Here is an 11,153-nt window from a genome sequence, read left to right as displayed (position 1 = left end):
GGGTGGGTGGCTGTATTAATGGCCACCACTTCTCCGTCACCATATTTTGTGACCTGCGGGGAGCCATGTGGGTCAGATGTGATGGTTCCATGGGCAGAGGTGGAACACGTATGATCTAGAATCCTAAACATCAGAAATTCTACAACTTGGCCTTGGAAGACCTACGTGGCTTTCAAGGAGCATCTAAAAGAAGGCCAATTTTCCATTAAAATTTTATTTCCATTAAATACTTATGTTTGGCCTCTTTTCCTTATGCTTGCTTTCATCTAATGAATTATAAGTGGTTTGCTCTTCCTCTTCTCTCCTCCTATTTCCTACTGGTTAAAGCTGACTAGGTGGGGCTATGAGGCATTCCAACAAAAATGTTTTTGCCTGTAAATATTTATGTTTGTGGATAACCTACTTATCTGTCTCAGTCAATCACTGGTGATTGAAACAGGGTTTACTTGAAAAGTTGAGGATGGAGTTATAAGGAGCTTTCTCTCCATTTTGAGAATGACCATTGCTGCTCAGATTGGTATATTAATAAAGTTTCACAACTTTATAATAAAACCGTTTTAGTTGGCTGCCTAGGATAAGTTACTTATGCACGTTGCCTCTTCTGTAAAAAGAGGTTGATGTTTTTATTTATCTATCTTCCTCCTTTGCAGGACTGTGTGTGAATATTAGTTAATGTCTGAAATACTTTGAAGATGGAAATCACTAAGTAGTAATAATAGCTAATTTTTCAGCTTCCTCATGTTTCATTGCATAATAGATTCATGTGTTGCTGGTATAATGATGAGTACTCCATTCTTTAGAGCTGCATAAATTACAGAATAGATAAGAATAGTTGGGAATAGGTTGAGAGTAAGGTGTTATGTTACCATACTGAGATTTTATTCTGGAAATATGCCAGAGTGGGAAGATGACTTGTCAGTGACCCCAAAACTTCACATATCATGTTTAACTTTTCCATCTCACTTGAAATGTTTTGCAATTTGGATCCTACAAGGGAACACTGGACTTTCCATTTAGGATTTCACTGCCCTATCTGATAGTGACCTGCACCACCCAATTTAGAGGAAGGTGAAAAAACTTCTGTGATGGTTATGATCAAATTAAGTCTATTCCTAATCCTTGTAAGTTAGTGCTGACTAACTATATTTTCATGGAAAAAATGAGATGTTTGTTTTGAGATGTTTTTATTTTCAGGCTTAACATTTATACTTTTAAAAAGATAAGCCTTTTAAAAATGAAATCTGAATTTAATACAAACATGATAAAGTCTAAATAACTTATTATTCTGAAACACACTTAAATAAAAAATTAAATATGTTGAATTCACGAGTCTCTCTCTCTCTCAAAAAAAAAAAAAGAGTTACAAGACACATACCCCCTACCAAAAGAAAGAATCAGGGGAAAAAACAACTAATTTTTGAGACAAGCTTTACAAGTATGACAAAGTGAGCACATCTACACATGCAAATGCTGTGGGGTAGGTTTACTCAAGAGTAAATTATTCTAAAGTAAACCCACCCCAGACAGACATCTACACGTGCAGAGAAGCAAGAGCAGATTTGCTGCTCCAGGCAACAGTCTGCTTCCTGGACAGTCCTGGGCTGCACGGGGAAGTCTGCATGTGCAGCCCAGAGCTGGCTAGAGACTGCCCAAAATGGGACAGTTCCCAGCCACCTCTAGGCTGCAGGTGCAGACTTCCCCACTCAGCCCAGGGCTGGCCAGGAACTATCCCGATCAGAGGCAGGTCCCAGCCAGTTCCAGGCTGGGCAGGAAACTTTCCCCATGCAGAGATCTCCCAGTGCCTGCTCCATGATTGCAATTGCTGGGGTGGGGCTGGGAACAGGCTGGGAGCTTGTTCCCAGCCCCAGATCTGCAATCACAGAGTGGGTACTGGGAGATTGTTCCCAGCCCCTGCTCTGCAATCACAGAGCTGGGGCTTGGAACAACATGGGCCAGTGGCTGGGAACAATCTCCCAGCTTGTTCCCAGCTCCCGCTCCATGATTGGGGAGCAGGGGATGAGAACTCTCTGCTGGCATGGCAGGGGGACACTGTCCCCACCTGGGATCCAGTGGTGAATCCTGCCCCAGCAGCAGGAAACTCTCAGTGTCAGGAGCATAGGTGGCAGAAGGCCGGGGCTAACGGGGCTTTGACCGCCCCCCCCCCCCCAATGCAGGGCAGCTGTGGCAGTGCAGAGGACCACAGGGGAGCAGGGGCACAGGCTTCAGGTGGCTGCAGCAGGGAGGGGAGGGGCACACACAGACACAGACACACAGCTGCAGCCTGCATGCAGCCAGGAATGTAGCTCGGAGGCATATGGAGCAGCACCCAGCACATAAGTCTGTGAAGGGGAAGGGGTGTGGGGGTGAAAATGGGTGAGCAGATCGAGACCCCCATGGTAAGGAAGGGAGTGGGGCAGAGGCAGGGACAGAAGCTGGGGTGAATGGGGGCCTGGGGTAGGTCAGACCCCCAAGCAGTTTGTATAGGTGCACAGGGCTGAGGCTCCCACTGCTGCATACACCCTGGAGGAGGCATGGAGGCACATGATTCCTGAAACTGTGCATGGGGTAGAGCGGAGGCAGGCTACTGATGTGGGTTGGTCTATGCACCCCACTGTCATTGCCCTGGGAGCCTCACATTGGCTGTATTGCATCCCCTGTCCACCCAGCAGCCAGAGGCGCATGTCGTCATGTGGTTCCTGAGGTAATAGCAGCAGGACACAGAGCCAAGCCTGGATTGGTAGCCCACCAACACTCTGCCCCATGCACAAATCTGGGGTACACATGCCCCCCATGCTACCCCGGTGTGCACACAGAAGCAGAAGCCCCTCTGACCCTCTGTGCCCCTGGGCAAGCTGCCCAGCCTTCTCACAACCCACCCCAGGGCCCCATTCACCCCAACCCCTGCCCTACCTCTGCCCTGCTCCCTCCCTCACCATGAGGGCCTTAATTTGCCTCCCCATGCCCTTTCCCTCTGCTGTGCCTCTCCCCTCCACACACACTTGTCTGCTGGGTGGTATCTGTGTAGCAGCATAGTAGAAGCATCTTTAAATTTTAAGTTTTACTCAGCCCCCCCCCCCAATAATATTTTCTTCCTCTGCCTGTGGCAGGGAGCAATCTCCAGCTCCCTACTGCCCCACTGATCAGGAGCAAATTTGCTCCTGGTTGGCCATCTACACATGCTGTACCACACAGGAACTAATCATGAGTAAATCTGCTACTTGTATGTACAGGTAGCAAATTTACTCATGATAGAGCAAATTACTGTGCAGTAAGCATCTGCACATACATGCACTGTGTTATGGGATTGATTCTGTGGGGACTTATAAACTACTATTGGGTGCAAAAGACAGGTAGAGTTATCACTCAGCCTTTAACTCCAGAAGATTTTATAGTGTAGCTCATCAGAATTAAATTTCACTTACCATCCAAATGTAGCAGCTTGGTACAAGCTGTGTGCAAAGTTTATTCATTGCTTATTTACAACTAATTAATCATTCATATTTTTCTAGCATAATAAAAATATTTAGACAATTGCATAAATATACAGTATATCCTCCTAGATAGCAAAAGATATACCAACTCTAAGCTCTGTTTAGTTGTAAATCCATCTACAATAATCCATAAGCAATAAAAAAGAATTCTACAAGTATGTTAAGAGCAAGAGGAAGACCCGAGAAACCATAGGTTCACTGGCAATGTGTAGGGGATGCACACGGGTGCACGTGCACCCCCTGAGATTGACCGCTATTAATGCTGCCTGTGGTGCCTGCGGGCGGTCACTACTTGCCACCCCTCCCTCACCACCAATTCCGCCAGCAGTATCTGCGGGTGGTCGCCAACTGCCAGTTGGCACTCGCCACCACCACCCTTCTGTGGCAGCTGCTTGTGGGAACTCCCCGTTCACTGCCACCACGCCTCTGCTGCCGACACCACCGGTGCCACCTGCGGGCAGTTGCTGTACCCCACCCCCTCCAGCTTCAGGAGGCATGCAATGTTCATGCATAGGACCCTTTCAGAATACGAGAGTATTTAATGGCTTGTACTTCAATCTTCAAAAAGAGGGGCAGCTACCTGATGATGAGTGCAGTTGGCAACATTGATACAGAAGGAGACAAACAACCTAGTGTAGAGGAAGAACAGATTAGGGATTAGATGCTTTTAGGTAAGCAGAGTCAGAACAGATGCACCTTGAGGTAGTGATTGGTTGAAGTAATTTCTGAGCCTTTATCTATCCTCTTTGAGAACTCACGAAGGTTGGGTGAGGTTCTGGATGAGTGGAAAAGGGCAAATATTGTGCCCTTTAAGAAAGAAGGATCTAGGGAATCATAGACCAGTTAGCTTGACCTTGATAACTAGAAAGATTATGGAACAGGTCCTCAAGGAATCCAGTTTGAAACAGCTAGAGGAGAAAAAGTTGATCGGTAAGAACCAGCATGGATTCACCAAAAGCAAATCACGCCTGACCAACCTAATTTCCTTATATGATACAGTGACAGGGAAGATCAGTGTATGTGGTTTACCTTAACTTTAGCAGGACTTCTGACACTGGCTGCCATGACATCTTCATTAACAAGCTAAGGAAATACCAACTAGATAAAAGTACTGTAAGGTAGATGTATAACTGGCTGGATCATCTTGCTAAATGAGTAATCCTCAATGGCTCTCTGTCTCACTGGGAGGCAAAATGAAGTGGTTTTCCCCAGAGGCTTGTCCTACCTCTCTCATGGCTCTGATATTGTTTAATATCTTCATTAGTGATTTGGATGATGGCTTTGGGTGCATGCTTAGCAAATTTGTGGATAACATCACACTGGGTGGAGTTGTAGGCACTCTGGAGGACAGGACTAGGATCCAGACAAATCTGGAAAGACAAGAAAAATGGTCCACAGTCAATCACATGGATACAGGGGCAAGTGCAAAATCCTGCACTTGGGATGGAACAATTGCATGCACAAATACACACATCCAGATTGTCCCTTCCTCCTTTCACACATCAGATGCTACTGCAAACTACTTTCAGTAACCATTAAGTGTGGTTATATATGAACTAAGGGTGGGATTTTTAGAAGCATCTAAGTCCTTTGGACACTTTTAAACATCTTACCATAGCAACCTAGAGATGAATGGCTGTTTACTCCATTGCAAACCCCCATACATTAAGTACTTATGAAAAAACAAAAGTACACCTTTTAGAACTTTCAAAGGAACAAAAAATATAGTAAGTATTTGAGTGTTCTTTAGCTCAATACTGAAATGACTTAATTTTTCTAACACATTTTCTTGAGAAACATTTAAAATGATGAATTTGCTTGTGTTGTTAAAAATGACAAAATTGATATGACATACTGATAGATTTATATTTTAAAGATTACAAATGTGTTACTTGTCAATCGATAAGACAATTAAGACTTGTACACTCACTTTTTACTTATAGATCTCATCTTGCTTAAACAGTGGCCACAGAGGGAGATTTACATGAATAGGAAATATTGAATTGGGCTCTCGGTGATAGGTTTTGGAAGTAGGAAAGATACAGTGATGGACAGTATACTAAACTGGCATTTAAAATGTTGTATTCAATTCATATACTTAGCTAGTTGCCAATATTTTCTAGGAGGGCACCTTTATACATCACTTTATGGTGATGTAGCAATGTGCTACATGGCTGCATGGTGTGCTATGACAACATAGCGATCATGTGTGTTGACACATGGTTGCCAGATGTCACCATAACAGTGTACTCCATGGGTATAGCACACTGCTGCGGTAATGTAGGGGCAAAATTTACCTATGTGCCATGCACACAGCTCAGTAACTACTTGTACTGTGCCATACTTTAGTACCTCCAAAAGCATGATGCCATAGTAATGTCACCATATGGTGACATGTAGACATGCCCAGAGTTATGCAGTGTTGTGTGTCTAATTATATTATTTTTTCTGAATACCTTTACATAAATTAGCAGTAATTAAAATAACCTCTGCTCACTGAGGTAGAGATTTCAGCTGTTTTGAGCATCAATACAACAGGGTATAAAGGCATGACAGAAAAATAATTCCCATGAATTAATAAAGAAGTGTAATTTAAACGTTTGTGCATACATTGAGGCCATAAGTATAAATACATTGAGTTTTGAAAAAAACCAAGGGATTCCAGTAAACATGAGAAGAATTTCCATAAATAGGAAATATTCTATTTTTTCCCATTGCTAAAAGTCTTGCCTTTTCTATTCTCAATACAAAATAATAAAACGGAGCCAAATCTGGTTGGCTACTGTATATAATCAAAATAAATCACAGAAAAATAAATTAGCATGGCATCCGCTTTGCTGTGGTATAAGTAACTATAGGAGACATAGAGCAGTAGTGTGTGAAACCCTTTATGTTTTAATTCCACAATTCCAAATACCCTTGTGCTCTTTTTAAACATGTAAGGATCTAAAAAAGGTGAAATATAGGTTCCACAAGAGTATAAAAACTTTCTGTATTCACTGGCCATTCTTCACAGGGATTTTAATATGTGGAACTTACTATCATAAATGAAGGAAAGGCATTATTACCAATATAGCATTGCACTAATGCTGTAGTAATTGGTCTAAAAGAAAACATATCAAATCATGGCAGTGTCAAAAAAAGTCATAGGCGATTCTTTCTTAAAAGGAAGAATGTATTAAACTTGCAAACAAAGAAGCCTATGGTTGGGTAATAGCATATGAGTAGTTCTATTGGATCCAATGTATACACTATTGTTACTGTATCAGAAAGTGATACTTAATATTCCAATGGCATGTCCTCCTACTTTCTAATATTATTTTGGTCCATTGCTAGAGTTTGACCATATAATCAGTTACACAGTGGAATCAACTGCATGAGGAAAAAACCTCAGGATCTGATCCCGATTATAAAGACTACAGGTTCTATTCAGATCTAAATATTTCTTTTTTCTTGTCCCATGATGTTGTGTAATGTTGCTGAGCACTCTTTAAAAACTACCATATTTAAGCCAAGAGCAGCTATAATTCATTAGTAAAGCATTTGGGAGAAGGTTAGGGAAATTAATTAATTTGAACATGCAGGGAAGAAAGCACAAGTCAGCACTTGACTACCCTAAGAAACAGACTTACCATCAGTATTTGATCAAAAGTGACTTTTGGGTGATATGAATAAAACAAAATATAGAAAAATGTATGATCTTAATAATGGATTCATGGTTTTCTGTCTCTGAAAAATCCAGAACAAAAAGAAACTAATATGGGGATATATTCCAGAAAAGTTTCTGAGGACAGTGTTTATAAACTGGTTATTAGCACATCAATGTCTGAATAATAATTTGAATCAATGTCTCAAGTTGTTAAATAATAGGAGAAAGTTGTTGTATATTTCCCAGGCTGGAAAAAAAAATCTCTAATTAGAAACTCCCAATGACTTGAACTATCTTACTGGACAGGCACTAATATTTTGTATGACTGGAAGACAAAGGAAATGTACACCCTTGATATAAGCAACTACAGCTGCACTAGAATTAATAGAGTTGGGTCATCTTACCCCAGGATGGATTTGGCTCACAACAGTGCCTAACACATATGTTGTGTTTTAGAGCTAATTGAGGATTTGTGGCTTTGTATCTTTCAGTTGGGAAAGGTCAGTCCTGTGATTTCCAGGTCAGAACTGTTTGACAAGGATTTAGTGCTATCCACAACTTGAGACTAAGAGGCTCTCTTGTCTAAAATGAATGTTCTAACAGTAGAAGGGGTAAGAGGGCAAAACAGACTGGGAAACAAGAAGACTATTTTAAATGATTTATACTTGAGGCTCTCAGAATAGAAGAGGGTGCCTCTTGTTCCATAAGGCATAATTGGATTAGCTTTCAATCATCACACTGATGAATTGTTACACTTATGAAATGTAAATTGAAGAGATCTCACGATACATGGAACAGTCTGTATATATGAATTTGAATATTCTTTAAGAATTTAGATCCTGGCTAAATGAAACAAAGTCTTCTAGGACCACAAATTTAGTTGAGTTCCTCTAGCATTAGGAGAATCAAGTGGAAAAGAATGGATAAGAAATAGCACAAACAAGACTGAATAATCATTTTAGCATGTTTCCCTTTGACCTGGGCTATAGCAGGGCAGTTAAAATTGTACTGTAACATGGAAGAACATTGCACTTGCCCCGAGTACTGTACTGCATTTCATTGAGAACTATGTTTCAATCACTGTTCCACAGTGGTGATTCAAAATACATTTCTTACCTTTCATATTTTATTTTTAGCACCTCTCTCAAACATATTTTGAGAGTTTGGACTAGTGATAAATGTGAGCCCTGGGTCTGATCCAGTTCCCACTGAAGTCAATAAAACAGATGTTAGTGAAGTAGAATAGGTCCCCATATGCATGAAATGAAAGCAGTAAAGACGTTTAAAGAGAGAGAGAGACAGATTGTGAATATTTCTCAAAAGTATTCTTTCTTTCCTCAGAACTTTTTGTTTGCTTGAGTTCTAATTTCTTTTTTCTCTTTCCTCCCCCCCCCTCCCGATTTCTATCAATTTTGTAGTTGGTCCAAATAAACAGGTGGTAAATCATGAAAAAGTTAATATTTCATCAAAATTAGAAAATTTGAAAAAAGTTGACCAGTTCTGGCACATAACACAAGAAACTTCAAATGATGATCTATTCCTGCAACATATTGTAATCTTACCTTCCATGCTTAAGCATTCCTGTGGCTTGGTAATTACTGTAAGAAGGAAGGAGTAGCATCAGGCCTGCGGAAACTAAGCTACTGAATATAAGTTCCACCATCTCCAGTAATATGGAGGGTATCAGGAAAAATAAAATGTGAACCTGTAAACTTTCAACGTGCACTCTTTCCTGGCATAGTCTTTGGCTGATATGAGGATTGTACATTCATATTAATTAGAAACTCTAAGGAAAATGCTGAGAAGTTTGAAACAACTGGCTCATTTTGTTGCATCATGTTGTTGAACCAGTCTTGAGATTAGATATTAGGTTAGATACATTAGGAAAATCTTTCTTACTAGAAGGGTGGTGCAGCACTGGAACAGGTTACCCAGAGAGGTGGTGGGATCCTCATCCTTAGAGGTTTTTAAGTCCCAGCTAGACAAAGCATTGGCTGGGGTGATCTAGTTGGGGATGGTCTTGCTTTGAGCAGGGGGTTGGATTAGATGACCTCCTGAGGTCTTGTCCTGCCATCATTTTCTATGATTCTATGATTCATCACAGGATTAATGAATCCATACCCTAATCTGCTGTTCATTTAATTGCCTGATAATATGGTCTCAAAATTTGCATATGTGCTTCAGTTAAATGACTGAGTAGCTACCTTGACTTTAATGGGACTTTGTAATGGACAATGTTCAGCATGTGTAGGTTGCTCAGGTTCCTGTATGACCTAATCAGCAAAGAAGGGAACATGCAGAAAGCACCTGTGCCTGACACATCTGACTTCCCTTTGAGAGATTCAAGAGGAACATCTAGAAAATGCAACGTGCAAGGGTCTTGTCTTTTCCATGGAGTTATCTTTTCAGTCAGGGCTGGTAGGTACCTTCTTTCAGGCACCTGCAAGGGACCTTTAACAGAAGCAACCACCTCCTGGATCTGTGTCCTCTTGTTGCCTTTCCAGGAAACCCAGTTTGCCTCACAGCGTTTTGTTCTTTTCTTACTGTTTATCAAGCAGTTCTCATGGCTTTGGCCCCAGAAAGAGTTCACAGCTGAAAAAGTGAGTGGCCAGTTTAGCAAGACATCTTTGCTTTGGGGTGTCCCTGCAAGTGCATGAGGACAAGGGTGGGGCAACAGAGTGGCTGGTATGTCTGACAGTGGGGGGATGACAAGCCTGTGAAATCCTATGAAGATTTTTTTAAAAAGGTTTAAGGAAGTGTTAACTCTTCCCCAGCCTCTCTTCTCTTCGGGAATGCAGGGAAATGCCAGTCTGGCCAGGTCAAACAGATGACTGGAATAACCACAGGCAGTGTTTGCAGTGGGGTCCCTGAAACAGAGATCAAGCCAGGAAGGTTTGTGCCTCCTCCCCTCCTGCCTGGGGAAATAGAGCAACTTCTGTCCGCAAAAGAGAAGTAGCAGTGTCTTTACCCACTTCTCCAGTCAGGTGGGACTCCACAGACATGCACACACGCATACAAATACACATACACATACACCCTCCCCCCCCCCCGCAGTCACTAGTGATCATTCAAAGTCATCCAGACACCGGCTCCTGAACTTTTTCCCCATGCCACAAAGCCAGTCATCCCTGACATGAGAGGAACATTGCTTAAAAGCCCTGGCAACTTGCTGCTTCCCCTCCTCCCCCCTTTAAAATAAGCCATAGATCTGTCTCATCCGCTTCAAAACAAGTTGGGGGGGGGGGGGCGAGCTAACAGGACGTGAGGTCAGCCCTGCGCAGCCATTCCCGACCAGTTGGGAAATATCAAACTTTTAAGTGACTCAAAGAGAAATCTGAGGTGGTGGTGGTGGTGTGCGGTGGTAGTGGGGGGGGGGGCATACCCAAACCGAGCTGGGGCTGGCCCTGCTTGGAGCAGGCGGGCTGGACTCGGTGACCTCCTGGGCTTTGCTGCGATTCTAGGAAATACTCTCTGCCCTCCCTCTTTGCAGCTCTCTCCTGCCTCCCCCCAGTGCCTCTGTGTCTCACCCACCCACCCGTCCCGCTGTCTCCCCCCAGCTGTCTCTCCTCCCCCCGTCCCGCTGTCTCCCCTCAGCTGTCTCTCCCTCTGCCTCCCCCGCCCCTCCCCGCCCCGCGCGGGGCCGGCGGGGTGGGCGGGAGTGGTGCTTCCCAGGCTCTCCCTTTAAGAGGCAGCCCGCGGTGACGAATTGTTGCAATTGCCATGGCAGGATGGCATTCCGCTATAAAGGCATTGTTCCACCTCCGCCCCTCGCCACAGCGCGCTGCCTCTGCCTCTGCCTCCGCCGCCGGCTGCGGGCACGCACCCAGGAGGGGCAAACACATGAGCGGGAGGGAGGGCGGCCGGCGGGAGAGAGGCAGCCCGGCCGGGACGCGGCTCTCTAGCTCGCTCGCTGCACGCTCCGCGCTCGCCGCGGCTTCTCCCCCCGCCTCGCGGCTCGGGACCCCCTCGGCGGACACGCGGGACCAGCCGGGCGAGGGGAGCAGGTCCCGGCC

General features: G+C 43.7%; 1 protein-coding gene across 1 annotated transcript in view; it reads left to right on the top strand.

Moving 5' to 3' along the window:
* Positions 1-9,531: 9,531 nt before the first annotated feature.
* The window catches only part of ADAMTS5 (ADAM metallopeptidase with thrombospondin type 1 motif 5), a 75,700-nt gene continuing 74,078 nt past the window's right edge, over positions 9,532-11,153 (top strand). The window contains exon 1 of the mRNA XM_019557105.1: positions 9,532-9,558. Coding sequence (XP_019412650.1) covers positions 9,532-9,558 — 27 coding nt within the window. The remainder of the gene's footprint in view (positions 9,559-11,153) is intronic.

Source organism: Crocodylus porosus, unplaced genomic scaffold (assembly GCF_001723895.1).
Source record: "Crocodylus porosus isolate Cpor-Errol unplaced genomic scaffold, CroPor_comp1, whole genome shotgun sequence".
NCBI classification, from domain to species: domain Eukaryota; kingdom Metazoa; phylum Chordata; order Crocodylia; family Crocodylidae; genus Crocodylus; species Crocodylus porosus.
This window is presented reverse-complemented; position numbering and strand designations above follow the sequence as displayed.